At 38.0% G+C, this 18,234-nt stretch overlaps 1 protein-coding gene across 1 annotated transcript in view; it reads right to left on the bottom strand.

The window, feature by feature from the left end:
• The window catches only part of PPP1R42 (protein phosphatase 1 regulatory subunit 42), a 40,608-nt gene extending 23,135 nt beyond the window's left edge, over window positions 1–17,473 (bottom strand). The window contains exons 1-5 of the mRNA XM_055432596.2: window positions 17,306–17,473; window positions 6,692–6,908; window positions 5,406–5,572; window positions 3,265–3,403; window positions 1,648–1,764 (exon numbers count right to left, since the gene is read on the bottom strand). Coding sequence (XP_055288571.2) covers window positions 1,648–1,764; window positions 3,265–3,403; window positions 5,406–5,572; window positions 6,692–6,820 — 552 coding nt within the window. The 5' untranslated portion in view covers window positions 6,821–6,908; window positions 17,306–17,473. The remainder of the gene's footprint in view (window positions 1–1,647; window positions 1,765–3,264; window positions 3,404–5,405; window positions 5,573–6,691; window positions 6,909–17,305) is intronic.
• Between the last annotated feature and the right edge of the window lie 761 nt (window positions 17,474–18,234).

Below are 18,234 nucleotides of genomic sequence, written 5' to 3'. Positions count from 1 at the left end.
AATCAACCCTGAATATTCATAGGAAGGACTGATGCTGAAGCTGAAGCTTCAACACTTTGGCCACCTGATGTGAAGAACTGACTCATTAGAAAAGACCCTGATGCTGGGAAAGATTGAGGGCAGGAGGAGAAGGGGGCAACAGAGGATGAGATGGTTGGATGGCATCACTAATGCAATGGACATGAGTCTGAGCAGACTCTGGGAGATAGTGAAGGACAGGGAATCCTGGTGTGCTGCAGTACATGGGGTTGCAGAGATGGACACAACCTAGCAAGTAAACAACTATAGCGGCTATGAGATGAGCAAGGTAATGGTACTAAATTTGGAAATAAGACCAGGAGTAACTGTTTTAGAGTCAGCGATAGCTTTCTTTGGTAAGTGTGTTTGAAATAAGAGTTCTATTTATGGGGGAAAGAAGCCTATTCTTCCTCCTATGGTCTTATATAAAGGAATTATATCACAGCCACCTCATTGCCAAACCAGAAACTATGAGGTCTTGGCAGTGGTTCAGCTCACAAATGACTGGTTCCAGGAAGTCTTCCCTAGCCCTAGGCTAAGTTAGTGATACCATAATACTTATGAAAACAGAACCACATTGTAGTCTGATCACTTGTTGATTTTTTTTCTTTATTCCCTGGGACTGTACTCTTTCTTCTTCTGAGCTACATGGAGTAGGATAATGCCTGGGAAACATGTAGATGCCCAGTATATGTTTGAATGAATGAGTAATTGAATGAATGTGGTATGATATGGCATAATATGGCCAGAATATAGCTAGTGTAAGACACAGGTGTTTCCCTTGGAGGAGCAGCAAGGAGAGAGTTCAGGTCTAGTTACAGTTACTGGAAACTTGTTCATTGGGAGATCAGAGTTAAGAGGCAAGAGATCTAGTGTCTTGTTCAGTCACTCAGTTGTGTCCGCTCCTTGTGACGCAATGGATTGCAGTACCCTAGGTTTCCCTGTCCTTCACCATTTCCTGGAGTTGGCTCAAACTCATATCCATTGAGTTGATCATGCCATCCAACCATCTCATCCTCTGTCATCCCTTTCTCCTCCTGCCTTCAATCTTTCCCAGCATCAGGGTCTTTTCTAATGAGTCAGCTCTTCACATCAGGTGACCAAAGTGTTGGAACTTCTGCTTCAACATCAGTCCTTCTAATGAATATTCAGGGTTGATTTCCTTTAGGATTGATTGGTTTGATCTCCTTGTAGTCCAAGGGGCTCTCAAGAGTCTTCTCCAACAGTTTGAAAAGCAGCATTTCTTCGGCACTCAGTCTTCTTTATGGTCCAACTTTCACATCTGTACATGACTACTGGGAAAACCATAGCTTTGACTATACGGACCTTTGACAGCAAAGTATCTAGAGGGAAACATTTGATAGAAAAATAACATAGAGTGGAAAAAGCATATACTTCCTTCTCAGAGAAACATCTGTCTGTTGGTGAGGGATAGAGATCTTGGGGTATGGTAGAGAAAATCAGGTAAGAGCAGAATTATGCAAATAAATACATTACAAAGTAAAGACTCATAAACTAGTTTTAGAACAAATTTAGAATAGTTTTAAAAGTAAGTTTATAGCTATAGTAAAATAACTATTTTCAATCACAATTTCATGTAAATATTGAAAACTTTTTTCTTTACCTTACCTTCACGTGCAGAAGTTGGTTGTCAGCTGCTATGAGCTGATTAAGATTCTCCAGTATTTCTAAGTCTCTTATGTCATCAATATTATTATTGCTGATATTCAATATAGAGAGGGATTTCTGTAAGAAAAGGAACTAATTTAGGATTAATGAATAATCTACTTAATGCTATACGTAGAAACTAGAAATCCCAATCTGTGAAAAATTTTAAATTGATCAGTCCAGGCTGTTTTCCTCTTTAGACAAGAAAATAAAAATCCTTGGAAATTTTGTTTTTATGCCATTTTTTTTTTCTGATGAAACTTTTAGGACTATAGTAATTGTAATATAACTTACTATTTTTGCCTAAAGTTCCTTCATAAGTCCGATTTTTCTCTTCCAAGATATGAGAGAAATTTATAGATAGAAGCCAAGAAGGAAGGAGAGAAAAAAGATGTCCCAATAAGAAAATAACACATTGTAGAAAAAATGCTTATTTTAGTTTAAGCAAATTATCCTTTTGTGTTAAATATCACTAAGATTAGGGAGAAATAGTTTTCATCTTTGTTCTTCTAAATAGGAAATATGATCAAGAATTGAAAGAATATCTTGTTTGTATTTTTATCTGTATCTCTCCATATAGTTTTCTCTCGGTAATTTGTATGTTCAGGAGCCAGGTAAAATAATAATTACCTAATTAACAAGAACTTCAAAATCAGCTGTTAATGAGGACATAAGTATATAATAGAGCAACACTAAGTCAGAGGCATCTAAACTCTAAGGCCCAGGATTCTCTACCAAGATGGAGACCAACTCACTCAGGTATCCCACCTTTAGAGAAGATAACTTCTTGATACTTTTCAGGACTTGAAGTATAGCTTTAAAAGTATGCCTTACATATAGGATTTCAGAATCTGCCTGAATCTATGCCAAAAATGAGCATGCAAAAGTGTTTTTAGTGGCAATTTGTAATAGAACTAGCCATCCCCACAGTGGGGTGAGTCTACTTGGTTCATCTGAGGTTGAGCTGAAACAGTTGTTTCTATAGGAGAGTAGGGAGGATAGGATAGAAATCAGGTCATTCTTTTCTTTTAAAATTTAAAGCACTACCCAGGACTTCCCTGGTGGTCCAGTGGTTAAGACTCCATGCTCCCATTGTAGGGGAAAGTGGAAGGGTTAGTCGCTTAGCTGTATCCGACTCTTTGCGACCCCAGGACTAGCCTGATAGGCTCCTCCTTCCATGGAATTTTCCAGGCAAGAATACTGGAGTTGGTAGCCATTCTGTTCCCCAGGGGATCTTCACCACCCAGGGATTGAACCTAGGTCTCCTGCATTGCAGGCAGATTCTTTACTGTCTGAGCCACCAAGGAAGCCCCAGTGTAGGGGGCCTGGGGTTCAATATCTGGACAGGGAACTGGATGTCCCATGCTGCAACTAAGATCCCACGTGCTGCAACTAAGACCCAGTGCAGCCAAATAACTTAGGTAGGAAAAATTAGTTTTAGCCCTCAAATTTCTCAACTGACCATATAAACATGCACAGTATGTACAACATCCAGATAAACCTTCACCACCTTCCTTTTTTTTCATTATAACCATTGGTCACTATAGTCTTTGTCAGAATACTCAAATGCAGCCTCACTGCCAAAGAATGAAGGGTTCTTGGATCAAACACGAGCTTTTCTCCAAGGGGAAGCCTCTGACTCTCAACATGAAGCTCTCTTAGTCCTTCTAGTCCTTCTAAGCCTTCTATGACAGCAATGTAATTGCCTCCCAGATATCTGCAAAATATAAAACAAAATTTTAAGTAGGCTTTCTGAGACATCACGGTCTATATGTATGATGAAAACATAACAAAGTCATTGAACTATTTGAAAAATATACAGTTGACCAATGAATATTGGGTGTGTGTATGGGGTCTGGTTAGGGATGCTGACCTTCATGCAGTGAAATTTGCATATCACTTCTTGTGGTCACTCTTTATCCCTGATTACTTCATATTTGCAGATCTACCAACTAGACCATGGACCATGCAGCTCTATAGTGTTTTCTATTGAAAATCCTCAGTAGTCAAAGGTCATCTGTACATGCTCGGGGCTGGCATGCGGGGATGACCCAGAGGGAGGATAAAGGGAGGAGGGAGGTGGGAGGGGGGTTCAGGAGGGGGAACTTATGTAAACCCAGGGCGAATTCATGTCAATGTATGGCAAAACCAACCAATATAATATTGTAAAATAATTTGCCTCCAATAAAAAATAAATTAATTAACAAAAAAAAAAAGAATGTTCTGTTTGTATTGAATCAGTGAAAGGTTTGTTTATTTGATTCTTACAATTAATTAATCCTGAGAAATGTTCATTTTTAAAATGAGATAACTGGAATAATCCTGTCAGTGCTCCTCTTGTGTTAGAGTGCATAAGAACCATCTGGGTTATAGGTTTAAAAATGAAGATTTCTGAGCCTAACTGCCAGAGATTCTGATTTGGTTACCTAGGTTGGAACCCAGCAATCTGCATTTTTAAAATTGATATATAGTTGATATACAGTATTGTGTTAGTTTGAGGTGTACAGCAAAGTGATCCAAATATATATATATATATTTTTCAGATTGTTTTTCTATTATGGGTTATTACAAGATATTGAATATAGTTCCCTGTTATATAGTAAATCCTTTTTGCGTATCTGTTTTATACAGCAATATGAAGTTTTAATAAGCATCTCCCACCTCACTTTTTCCCCCCATTCTGAGACTTTGGCATGCTTTTTGGAAAGCAGTGATAGTTCTTCCAATCTGGGGAAATTGGATCCACTGGGTCCATTGTTTAATTAAAATCATATATGGATGTGAGAGTTGGACTGTGAAGAAGGCTGATCGCCGAAGAATGGATGCTTTTGAACTGTGGTGCTGGAGAAGACTCTTGAGAGTCCCTTGGACTGCAAGGAGATCCAACCAGTCCATCCTAAAGGAGATCAATCCTGGGTGTTCATTGGAAGGACTGATGCTAAAGCTGAAACTCCAATACTTTGGCCACCTCATGCGACGAGTTGACTCACTGGAAAAGACTTTGATGCTGGGAAGGATTGGGGGCGGGAGGAGAAGGGGACGACAGAGAATGAGATGGCTGGATGGCATCACCGACTTGATGGACATGAGTTTGAGTGAACTCCAGGAGTTGGTGATGGACAGGGAGGCCTGGTGTGCTGTGATTCATGGGGTCACAAAGAGTCGGACACGACTGAGCGACTGAACTGAATTGAATGCCTTTTACAGTCAAATCTACATCAACATTATCAATTCTATGACCCTGCCCTTTTGAGATGTATGATTCTGAAAGGCACAGAACTCATTTGGGTTCCATGGACACTTTTTTCACCAGTTGAGCCTAAATAAGCATGTTTTGGGGGGCGGGAGGAGAAGGGGACGACAGAGAATGAGATGGCTGGATGGCATCACCGACTCTGTGGACATGAGTTTGAGTGTACACCGGGAGTTGGTGATGGACAGGGAGGCCTGGCGTGCTGTGATTCATGGGGTCGCGGAGAGTTGGACACGACTGAGCGACTGAACTGAACTGAACTGAACTGATGAACCCTTGAGACAACTCACCCTCCTGCAAAAGAAGCATACCAGGGCTTACAGAACACAAATTATCGAGTATTACATATGTAAAGTAACAGCAATACTGCGGAGGAGTAAAAATGAGGCAGATAAAGGAAATGCTTTCATGCAAAAATATTACTGTAATGATGACAATTACATTACTGAGAAATAAAAGCACTTACAGTTTTTCCAGTTTCTTTAATGACCTGAGGCTCTCTATACATGAAATACAATTGTTTTGTAGGTATAAGTGGGTCAGATTGGTGGCAAAATTCAGGTTAGTGATTTGACTAATGCGGTTATCATACAAATATAAAACACTAAGATTTTTACAAAGAGAGAGGTCTTCCTAAAAGGAAAACAGAAACAGATCATACTTAATTTCTTCTGAAAACTTAGAGGGTCGTTTTCAAGAAAGCTTTTTACTCAATCATTCTACACATTTCATTAAGGTTAATATAAAAGATCAGAATTCCCCCATTCTTAGCACAGTCAAAATAAGACCGGAATGATTACAATATTAGTTCTAGGCTTTAGTATTCTGTAACCTTATCAACAAGTTTGTGTTTGCTAAGAAGGGTTTTCCCAGTGCAAGCAGTTTTCCTTGGAAACAGTAAGACTCCTCTGGAAGTTAAAGCATCTAACCAATTATTGCTTCAACGTTATGAATCAGGGCTTAATCTTTCTGTAGGATTGGAAATAAACTGTGTGGTTTGTGATACTGAAAAAACACTGGAAGTCATCTAGATGGTCAAGAACAGTGGATTAATAAGCTATAATAATGCTATTGAAGGGAATACCATTAAATATCCTTTAATTTCTTTAGTAATATCTTGTAGATCTCATTAAAAAATGAAAACAGTACATTCAATATGACCCATTATTGTAAAACTATATGACTATATGTCTAGTATGTATAGGGGGCTTCCCTGGTGGCTCAGGTGGTAGAGAATTTGCCGGGGTAATGTGAGAGACCTGGGTTCAATCCCTGGGTAGGGAAAAATCCCCTGAAGAAGGGAATGGCTACCCACACCAGTATTCTTGTCTGGAGAATCCCATGGACAGAGGAGCCTGGTGGACTACAGTCCATGGGGTCACATAGAGTTGGACATGACTAAGTGACTAACACTTATGTCTAGAAAAAAAAGGGAGAAAGGACATCACCCTTGGTTTTCTCTATGTGAAAGAATTACAAGTCAATTTCTTTCTCTTTATATGTCTTTATATAAATGAACACTACTTACTTTTGAAGGTAAGAAAATAATTAAAGATATTTTAAAGAGTCTATCATTTTTTGTGTTGTGGTAGAGTTAGAGTAAGTAGGCAAGAGGTAGCAGTGAAATTCTGCTCAAAAATATCCCAGCTTTCATTAAGATCTTTTAAAATACAGCCACATCTTGGATATACTAATTTCTATACTTTACATTGCTAATTATATAAAAATAGGAAATAATTTCAGAGTTCTTACAATTGCATCTATATTTTTATCTGAAAAATTTATATGAGTTATTTTCCTCAGGTATTGTAGAGTGTTTTCTTCTTTTCGGGGTTTAAGATTGCTGTTCTTGGCAATTAGATCCAAAGTCAGTCGAACCATGACTTCTCTATAAATCAAACTCTTGGCAATAGCTCTCTTCTGATACCATGTTAAGAAGCAGTTTAAGTATTGTTTTATGCCCAACTTTCTACAAAACACAGAAAAAAAGGAGTATTATGTACACAGCAATTTAGGAAAAATTACCTTGACTTTTTAATATATAAAACTATTGATAAAGTGGAGAAGGCAATGGCACCCCACTCCAGTACTCTTGCCTGGAAAATCCCATGGACAGAGGAGCCTGGTAGGCTGCAGTCCATGGGGTCGCTAAGAGTCGGCATGACTGAGTGACTTTACTTTCCCTGTTCACTTTCATGCATTGGAGAAGGAAATGGCAACCCACTCCAGTGTTCTTGCCTGGAGAATCCCAGGGATGGGGGAGCCTGGTGGGCTGCCATCTATGGGGTCACATAGAGTCGGACACGACTGAAGTGACTTAGCAGCAGCAGCATTGATCAAGTAGTTCACAAGCAGTTTTAGGGTTATGTTTTTTCTAAGTTTATAGTTTTAATTATTTTCATAAAAAGATATAAAACAACAAAATTAAATTAAATTACAGTGCACATTCAGTTTTACTTTTAAATCTTTTAATCTCCCTAGTGTTGATTTGTTATTGTGGGTGGAGCCTTTTTCTCTCTTTGAGTTGAAAAAGACCTCAGTATCATTTAGTGTTCTCCCACGAAGAAATTAAGGGCCAGAGATTCATCTTGAACCAGTCAAGTTAGTGACAGTTGAAAATGAGACCAGGCCTCCTGGCTCTTTTTTTCATAGTACCTTAGTACCATAGTACCTTAGTATCTAAAATCAGAACACATGGTGTGAAAACTTTGAATGTATTCATAGGACAGTGGTGAAAATACTTCTAGATAAGACTAAAATGTGCAAAGCAAAACTTTAATATATTTAGAAGAAAATATAGGTCTTTCTCTTAAAATTAGGATACAGAAGGAGTTAACTTATGTGGTACAAAAAGCATAAAACACGAACAAAAAATTTCTTGATACATTTTACTATACTAAAAAAATATAGCTTCTGCTTAATAATATCTCTCCACCTTGATTAGTCTTGGTTCCTAACTCTTTTTTTCTTTTATTTTCCAATTTTTTTATTGTGGCAAAATACAAAGTTTATCATCTTTAGCATTTTATAAGTGTACAGTTCAGTTTTGCTAAATATATTTATAATGTACAGCCATTGCCATAGTCTATCTCTAGTATTCTTTTCAGTTTGTAAAACTGAAATTCTGTTCCTGTTAAACAATAGTTCCCTATACTCTCCTGTCTTCCATGGCCCAGGCAACCACTGTTCTACTTTGTCTCTGTGATTTTGATGATTCTAAGAACCTCATATAAGTGGAATAATATTTTATTTTTGTGACTGGCTTATTTTACTTAGCATAATGTCCTCAACATCACTGACTCAATGGACATGAGTTTGGGTAAACTCCGGGAGTTGGTGATGGACAGGGAGGCCTGGCGTGCTGCAGTTCATGGGGTCTCAAAGAGTTGGATGCAACTGAGTGACTGAACTGAACTGAACTGAATGTCCTCAAGGTTCATCCTTGTAACGTAAGTCAGAACTTCCTTCCTTTTTACTATTGAATAATAGTCCATTATATGTGTATACTAGATCTTGCTTACCATTTACTCATCTATGGACATTTGAGTTGATTCTGTGCTTTAACTATTGTGAATAATGCTGCTGTGAACATGGGTACACAAAAATCTTTTTGAGATTCTGTTTTTAATTCTTTTTGGTATATGTATGTAAGCAGAATTGCTGGATCATATGGTAATTCTACTTTTGATTTTTTGAGTAACTGCTGTTGTTTTCCACAGTAGTTTTACCATTTTACATTACAACCAACTGCACAAGAGTTCCAGTAACTCACATTCTTGCAACACTTGTTATTATGTGTATTTTTTATAGTATCCATCCTAATGGGCGTGAGGTAGTATCTTATTGTAGTTTCAATATTCATTTCCCTAATTAGTGATGTTGAGCTTCTTTTTATGTGCTTATTGGCCATTCGCCTATCTTCTTTGGAGAAATGTATTCAAGTCCTTAGGCCATTTTTAATCAGGTTGTTTTCTTACTGAGTTGTAGACCCCTATCAGATGTATGATTTATAAACAGTTTCATGTTCTTTGCCCGTTTGAGATTTAAGAGTTCTCTACATATTCTGAATATCAATTCCTTATCAGATATATTATTTTCTCCCATTCTCAGTATTGTCTTTTTACTCTGTTGATAGCGCAAATTTTAAATAATTTTCATGAAATATAATTTACCTTCTTTTTATCCTGTTGCCTGTTCTGTTGATGTCATTTCTAAGAAATCATTGCCAAATCCAATATTGTGGAGCTTTTGCTCTCTGTTTCCTTCTATGAGTTTTATAGTTTCAGGTCTTATATTAAGGTCTTTGATCTATTTTGAGTTAATCTTTGATTTGATGTTAAATAAGGGTCTAACATCATTCTTTGTATGTGGATATACAACTTTCCCAGCTTCATTTGTTGAAGACTGTCCTTTCCCCATTGAGTGATCTTGACACTCTTGTCAAAAATCATTTTGACTATATATGTGAGGATTTATTTCTGTCTTTCTATTTTATTGCATTGGTTTATGTCTGTCTGTATTCTAGTACCATGCTATTTTGATTGCTATAACTTTGCAGTAATCAGGAAGTGCAAGTCCTCTAGCTTTGTTCTTTTTCAAAATTGTTTTGGATATTTGGACCTCTTGAGTTCCTTATGAATTTTAGGATGCATTTTTCTATTTCTTAAAAAGAAACACAAACCCATCATTGGGGTTTATATAAGGCTTGCAGTAAGTCTATAGATTGCTTTGGGTATTATTGACATCTTAACAATGTTAAGTCTTCCAAGCCATGGAGAAGGGATATGTTTTCATTTATTTCTGTCTCTTAAATTATTTTCCAGCAGTGTTATATAGTTTTCAGTGTATAAATCTTTCACCTTTTTGGTTAATTCCTAAGTGTTTTATTCTTTTTGATGCTTCTGTAAATGGAAGTTTTTAAAAAAATTTCCTTTTCAGGTTGTTCATTGTGTATACACATGCAACTGATATTTGTTGACTTTTTATCCTGTTACTTTGCTGAATTCATTTATTAGTTCTAACATTTGTGTGTATGCATATATATAATCTTTAGCGTTTCTATGGTTTAGATCCTATTACCTGCAAACAGAGATAATTTTACTTCATCTTTTCCATTCTGGATGCCTTTTATTTCTTTTTCCTGCCAAATGTTTCTGGCTAGAACTTCCAGTGTGCTGTTGAATGCAAGTGTTGAAAGTGAGCATTCTTGCCTTAGAGGAAATGCTTTCATTATTGAAAATAATGAAATTCTTTCATTATTAAGTCTGATGTTCACTTTGGGTTTTTCATATGTGGCTTTGATTATATCTGGGTAGTTTCCTTCTATTACTAGCTGGTTGAGTATTTTTATTGTGAAAATTGAGGTTGTTGAATTTTGTCAAATGTTTTTTCTGCATTATCTGTTTTTTTCTTTCATTCTGTTAATATAAAATATTATATAAATCAGTTTTTATATGTTGACCATCCTTGTATTCTAGGGATATATCCCACTTATTCATGGTGTATAATCTTTTTAATATGCTGCTGAATTTGGTTTGGTAGTGTTTTGTTGAGCGTTTTTGCATCAGTGCTTGTAAGGGATATTAGTCTGTAATTTTCTTTTTTTTTTCAGGCTTTTGCATCTTCTTAATTTTTTCTTTTCTTTAACTTTTTATTTGGTTTGGGGTATAACTGATTTAACTAACAATGTTGTGATAGTTTCAGGTGAACAGCAAAGGGATTCAGTCATACATATACATGTGTAGTTTTCTTTTGTTTCAGTGTCTTTGACTTTGGTATCACAGTAATGCTGGCCTCACAGAATGAGTAAGAATGTGTTCCCTTCTCCTCAAAGTTTTGGAAAACTTGGAGAAGGTTTGGTATTTTTCTTAAAATGGTTGGTTGAATTCACCAGTGGAGCCATCAGAGCCAGGGCTTTTCTTTGTTGGGAGATTTTTGATTACTGATTCAATTTCCTCCCTAGTTACATGTCTATTCAGATTTTTTATTTCTTTATGATTTAGTGTTGGTAGGTTTTATGTTTCTAGGGTTTTTTTTTCTATTTAATCTAGGTTATCACCAACTCTGTGGACATGAGTTTGAGTGAACTCCGGGAGATGGTGATGGACAGGGAGGCCTGGCGTGCTGTGATTCATGGGGTTGCGGAGAGTCGGACACGACTGAGCGACTGAACTGAACTGAACTGATCCAGTTTTTGACATACAGTTGTTTATAGTATTCTCACAATACTTTTCATTTCTGTAGATTGATAGTAATGTCCCCACTTTCATTTCTCATTTTAGTTCCTTGTGTCTTTTTTTTCTTCTTAGTCCATCTAGCTGAAAGTTTGTCAATTTTGTTGATCTTTTCAAAGACCTAGCTTTTGATTTCATTGGTTTTCTCTATATTATATTCTCTATTTCACTTACCTGTGCTCTAATCTTCATCATTTTCTTCTTTCTACTAGCCTTAGTTTAGTTATTTTTCTAGTTCCTTTAGTTGTAAAGTTAGCCTGTTGATTTGAGATCTTTCTTGTTTTTCTTGTCAGCATTTATAGCTATAAATTTCCCTCTTAGTATCAATTTTACTGTGTCTCATGAGTTTTGGTATGTTGTATTTTTCATTTTCATTCATCTCTAAGTATTTTCTAATTTCTCTTGTGATTTCCTTTTTGATTGGTATGTGTGTTGCTTGTTGTTAATTTTCCAATTTTCTTTTTGTTACTGATTTTTGACTTCATACTATTATGGTTAGAGAAGATACTTTGTATGACATCTATCTTTTAGAATCTATCAGAATTTAATTTGTGGACTAACATATGGTTTATCCTGGAAAATGTCCCATGTGCATTTCAGAAAAATATGTGTGCTGTTGTTGTTGGGTGGAACATTCTGTATATGTCTGTTAGACCCAGTTCTTTTATGATGTTATTTAAAACCTCTATTTCCTTACTTCTGTCTGGTTGTTTTATCCATTACTGAAAGCAGAATATTGAAGTCTACAGTTAGTACTGTAGAATTATCTGTTTATCTCTTCAGTTGTCGGTTTTTACTTCATATATTTTGATGGCTTCTCATTAGGTGCATAAATGTTTGGCTCTGTCATCTTGTTATTTATTTTCTATATGCCTTATAGCTTTTTGCCCCTTGTTTTCTGCTTTCCTGTCTTATTTTTCGTTGAGTTGATTTTTTGTAGTAAAACTAAATTCCTTTCTCATTTTCTTTTGTGTATATTCCAGAGCTGTTTTCTTTATGATTACCATGGGGATTACATTTACCATCCTAAAGTTATATCACTCTAATTTGAATATGTGCCAGCTTACCTTAAATAAAGGGGCTCCCCCAGTGGCCCAGAGGTAAAGAGTCTGCATGCAATGCCAGAGACACTGGAGACATGGGTTCAATCTGTAGGTTGGGAAGATCCCCTGGAGGAGGAAATGGCAACCCATCCCAGTATTCTTGCCTGAAAAATCCCATGAACAGAGGAGCCTGGTGGGCTACTGTCCATGGAATCACAAAGAGTGAGACATGACTGAGCAGCTAAGCACAACTTAAATAATATGTAAAACTCTGTTCCTTTATAGCTCTCGCCCTACCTTTTTTGATTGTTGATGTCACAAAATTACCTCTTTATACACTGTGTACCTAAAAACATAAACCAACAGTTCCTTTAAATACATTAGTTACTTAAATCATATAATAAAATATGGAGAGTTAAAAACTAAAGTTACAATAATACTAGATTTTAGACTCATGTTTTAAAATATCTTAGTCTCTTAAGTTACGTGGAAAAACAAAAAGTGCAATTACTAACTGCTGTTACAAAAATTCCAGCTTTTATAATGGTCCATGTATTTACCTTTATTGAGATCTTAGTTTCTTCATATAGCTTTGAATTACTATCTTCAAATCACTAACTAGTGTTCTTTCATTTTACCTTGCTGGACTCCCTATTGCAGGGCAGGTCTAGTGCAATGAGCTCCCTCAGCTTTCGTTTACCTGGAAATGTATTTTTGCCTGACTTTTGAAGAACAGTTTTGCCAATACTGGATTCTTTGTTGGCAGGTATTTTTCTTTAGCACTTTGTATATATATACCCACTGTCTTCTGACCTGAACATTTCTGATGAATAATGTGTGGATAATCTTATTAGGGGTTCATTGTATGTAATGAGTTATTTCTTGCTGCATTTAAGATTTGTCTTTTGAAAGTTTGATTAAAATGTGTCTCAGTGTGGGTCTCTTGAGTACATCTTACTTGGAGTTCAGTGAGCTTCTTGCATCTTTTGATTCATGTTTTTCATCAAGTTAGGAAAGGTTTCAGCCATTATTTCTTCATTCTCTCTGCTAAATCCTTCCTCTCTCCCCTTCCTTTTTTCTTTCTTCCCGCTCTCCTTTCTAGGACTCCCACAAAGCATATATTGGTCTGTGTGATGCTGTCTCACAAGTCCCTTAGACTCTGTTCACTTTTCTCAGTATTTTTCTTTTTCTATTCCTAGACTCAATACTTTTCATGATCCTCTTTTCAAGTTCATTGGCTGATTCTTATGCCTGTTAAAATCAGCCTTTGAAACCCACAAGTGAATTTTTAATTTCAGTTATTGTACTTTTCACCTCCAGGATTCCTTTTTAGGTTTTCTACCTTTCATTGATATCTCCATTTTGTTCATGTATCAGCGTCTTGACTTTCTCTACCTCCTTAGTTTTTTGAGCATCTTTAAGACAGTTGTTTTAAAGTCTTCGTCTGGTATATCTGCCATTAGGTCTCTTTCAGGGACAATCTCTGATTATTTTTGAATAGACCATACTTTCCTCTTTCTTTGTATACCTTTGTTTGTTGTTGAAAACTGGACATTTTAATCTAATAATATTGTAGCCCTGAAAATCAGATTCTCCTCCTTTTCTAGAATTTATGGTTTGTTCTTATTGTTTTGGTTATTGTTTTTGGTTTTTTGATTGTTACAGACTATTTCTGTGCTGGGGATCAGCCTGAGATGTAAACTTAGATCTTCTCAGGTGTTTCCTGAGTCTGAAACCTTTCTTTTGGCATGTACAGGTCAGTTTCTGGTTTTCCCTGTATGTACAGCTGCTTTTGAATGCCCTAGTGTTTTAATGTCTTGTTCCAAAAAAGGAAAAAAGAGAAAAATAAATGCAAGTTAGTGGAAAGGGAGGCAGTAGCCCTTTAAATCCCCCTGAAAGTCATTTCAGCCAGAGGGAGTGGGGTTTGTAAGAATGGGGAGAGGTGCCACCTCTTTGTCTGCATCTCTGTAACCAGAAGCAGCAGTCAGTGATAGGAGGGCAGATCCTCAATATTTGGTGGATGGTGTGCTTTCTGCCCACCTGGTGCCTGTAAGCTGTGTGCAAGATGCTACAGAAACCCCTGCCCAGCTTCCTTACAGGGTTGGGTCTGGGGGATGGGTAGCTATTGTAGAGGTAGGATCTGAAATTGACCGAAATGAACCACATTTTATGCAGTTATCATCTAATTCTTCTTGGAAGTTGTAAGCCTTCAGCAGACTCCAGCATTCTAAAATAGTTACAGTGGACATGTTCTACCCATGTAGCTGCTGTTTAGGCTCCCTATTCTGCTGCAGTTCCGGAATCCTCGCCTCCTTAACTCTTTCATATACATGTTTAAAAAAAATTAACTTAGCATGTTCCATAAAAAAATCTTATCAGAATTTTATTAGGAATTGCATTGAATTTAGAAATAATTAGTGAAGCAGTAACACCTGGGCTTCTTAGGCGGATCAGTGGTAAAGACTCTACTTGCCAATGTAAGGACACACAGGAGATGCAGGTTTGATTCTTGGGTCAGGAAGATCCCCTGGAGGAGGAAATGGCAACCCCTGCCAGTGTTCTTGCCTGGAGAATCCCATGGACAGAGGAGCCTGGTGGGATACAGTCCACAGGATTTCAAAGAGTCAGACACAGCTGAGCAGGCACACATGCACACATCTCTCTGAATTATCTTTTCCATTAGTATGGTATGTGTCTCCATTTTAGAAGTGCTTCTTTAAATGACTTTCAATAGTTTTATAATTTTCTTCTAATTAAGGCCACACATAAGGCTTTTTTTTTTTTTTGAGTCATTTTTAGGGATCAAATTTTTTGTTTATATTGCAAATGTCATTCTTTTAGGAATTATATTCTCTGTACCTAATGTGTTGAAATGCACTGTTTTAAAAATATTTAAAGTGTTTTAAAAATATTTAAAGTATTTAAAACATATGATTTATTTGGCCCATATCTTAAAATTTTAGAAACTTCTGGAAACTTCAAATACATTTTTTACACTGATAACTACGGTAAAAATGCATATCGTAAAGAAGTTATACAACCCAAGGTTTTTCCCTTACAGCTGAGGCAGGAGACTTCTATACAGGTGGCCATGGAGGAGAAGCCCTATACTATGAAGGAAGTGATGTCTTTTGAGAGTGACTTTGACTAATGGGAGACAGGAGCCATGAATGACTTCTCTCCTCCTCCCCCGATGGACTTTTAGGAGACACATCAGTTTGAAAAGGTCCCTTTGAAAACATGTGGTGTTCTTCTGGGTTGCTGCTGCTGCTGCTAAGTCACTTCAGTCATGTCCGACTCTGTGTGACCCCATAGATGGAAGCCCACCAGGCTCCCCCATCCCTGGGATTCTCCAAGCAAGAACACTGGAGTGGGTTGCCATTTCCTTCTCCAATGTGTCAAAGTAAAAAGTGAAAGTGAAGTCACTCAGTCGTGTCCGACCCTTAGCAACCCCACGGACTGCAGCCTACCAGGCTCCTCCATCGATAGGATATTCAAGGCAAGAGTACTGTAGTGGCTTGCCATTGCCTTCTCCGTCTTCTGGGTTATAAACTCTTAATTTGCTCTCCTTCCGTCTCTTAGTCCTTTCCTGCCTCTCTCCTGCTTCCGTGAGATTACAACCCCTGCAAAAGTGTTATCACATGAGTTTTTCCTTCAGGCTCTTTTTTCTAACCTGGGCTAAAACATAAATTTTGGATGATCTGAATCTTCATGAATGACCATGCTATAACTGGCCTTTGTCTCTACATTCCAGTGCACAAGTTGGTGTTTGTACAGAAATTAATTTCCTCAGAGAACTAGAAAAGGAAAGAGTCTAACGTCATATATAAGTGAAGTATGTATTAAACCAGAGGAAGGCCAATGGACCTCATCAACAAGTCATAGGCAAGCTTCCCAAGGGTTTGAATATGGAAAGGGAGATAATTGAATCAACCGGTAACACAATAATAGAGACTGTTGACTCAAAAGAATGTGCATTGTAGCAGTCAGATCCGCAAGAGAGGATTTGGTTTCATCAAAACACCACCATTGATCTCCTGAATAGAATATCCCCTTTATTGGTTCTATAGTTTGTTATAGAGAAATTATAAGCTTCAGGAGTTTAAACTGAACCTAGTTTGGATTTGAATACACTTTAGAACAATATAATAAAAATAGTTATGTCAACATTTGTGAGATGTCCCTGATTTTCTTTTAAAAGAGTTTCATTATTTTCTAAAGTTTTGTAAACTGCTTTTTCATAATTTATCCCTTCTATATATCTCTGTTATCTCAGGCATCCACTTGCTAGGATGTCTCTGTCTCTCCAGATCACTAAGTGGGGACAGCTTAAAGTGAAGTTGCTCAGTCGTGTCCTACTCTTTGTGACCCCATGGACTGTAGCCTACCAGGCTCCTCCGTCCATGGAATTTTCCAGGCAAGAGTACTGGAGTGGGTTGCAATTTTCCTTCTCCAGGGGATCTTCCCAACCCAGGGATGGATCCCTGGTCTCCTGCATTGTAGGTAAATGCTTTTACCATCTGAGCCACCAGGGAAGTTAGCTTAGACCTGCTCTACTACAAGTGCTTGGGGAATCCACTTTAGTAGACCCCTTGACTTTTTATCGTTTTGGGCTCCAGCTGGCTAGGCCAGATGCAAGGGACCTTTCTGAATTCGGTTTGTATATTTCCCTTGCTGCTGCTAAGTCGCTTCAGTCATGTTTGACTCTGTGCGACCCCATAGAAGGCAGCCCACCAGGCTTCCCCCGTCCCTGGGATTCTTAGGTAGCTCCAAACTCAGAAGCTGTAGACTGCCAGCTATGAGGCTTTCCCTTTTTCAAACCCACTGATCCCGCTCCCTCAGCTTAGCGGCTACCCCTCCACCCTTGTTTCCCTGTCCTAGAGCTGTTTCCCAGCCTTGCCTGATTCTAGCCCTCCGTTTAAAATACAGACTTTAAGACTTTTTTCTGGAAATTCTAGATATCTGGAGAAAAGGGTTAGGAACCCGCATTTTAACAAGTGCTCCAGGAAAGTCTCACAGGCAGGCAAGTTTGAGAAACATGGCTCTAGGGCCTCCTTGGTTCCCACACTTCGCCCCAGAAGGCATCTCACCGTTCGTGGGACGCGCCAGGTCGGTAACTCAGGTTTGGTAAATATCGCGGGTGCCAGCCTCCTCCCTGGTGGGGTTGCTGAGCAACCAGATAGACGCTCCTGGTCGGCTGCGGCTCACGGGAAATGTCGCGCGGTCTCCGGAAGCGCGCTTCTCTGTGGCCATGCGCCGACCTCCCTCCTCTGTGACATAGCAGCCGGGGGTGGATGGGTATTCACGAGGCGGAGTCCGAGTAGATGTCGGTTAGCAGGATGAGGCCGCAAAGCATCGGTCACATTACTGTTTTCGTGGACCAGAACAGTTTTTGGCAGGTCACCATTTCCCCCTACTGGATTCTCCTTGCCATCAGCTTTGAACGTTTCAGTGCTGTTACCACGTTTTCCCAATAATAGGGCAGGAAAAGAATTGTCTTAAAGTATAGCCCATACTTCACCTTTCCTCTGATAAAATCCAAACTCTTCAGGGTGACTATCCAGTCCGTTTATAATGACCAGTTTCACTGCTTGCCTCTTGCCCTCTGCAGTATTTACAGTTTGGCATTTGGCCCTGTATGCCCTGTTCTAAAGAAAAGTTTATCCCTTCCTCCTTAATTCTTATTTTGCCTTTTGAGATTCAAGGAATCAGCTTGGAATTAGCACATTTTTTTTTTTCCTGAAGTCTTCATAGGCTCTGTCTTGTTAAATGATACTTTTATCTGTCTGCCACCCTCCAACCAACTGGGATGTGGTAACTTCTTTAGTATAGCACAAACACACTACAATATGTTTGTTATCCATATCTCCAGAAAGATAGTAAATTCTTTGGGGGTAAAGATTATGTCTTTTACCTTGCTATTCCCAGGACCTGGCAAAATGCCTTGTACCTTAGCAGTCACCCCCAAGTATTTAGAAAATACATAATGTACCAATGAAGGAGAAGAAGAACAATAGAA

The sequence above is a fragment of the Moschus berezovskii genome, chromosome 16 (genome assembly GCF_049115385.1).
Source record: "Moschus berezovskii isolate FMDL1 chromosome 16, NW_MosBer_1.0, whole genome shotgun sequence".
Lineage (NCBI taxonomy): Eukaryota > Metazoa > Chordata > Mammalia > Artiodactyla > Moschidae > Moschus > Moschus berezovskii.
This window is presented reverse-complemented; position numbering and strand designations above follow the sequence as displayed.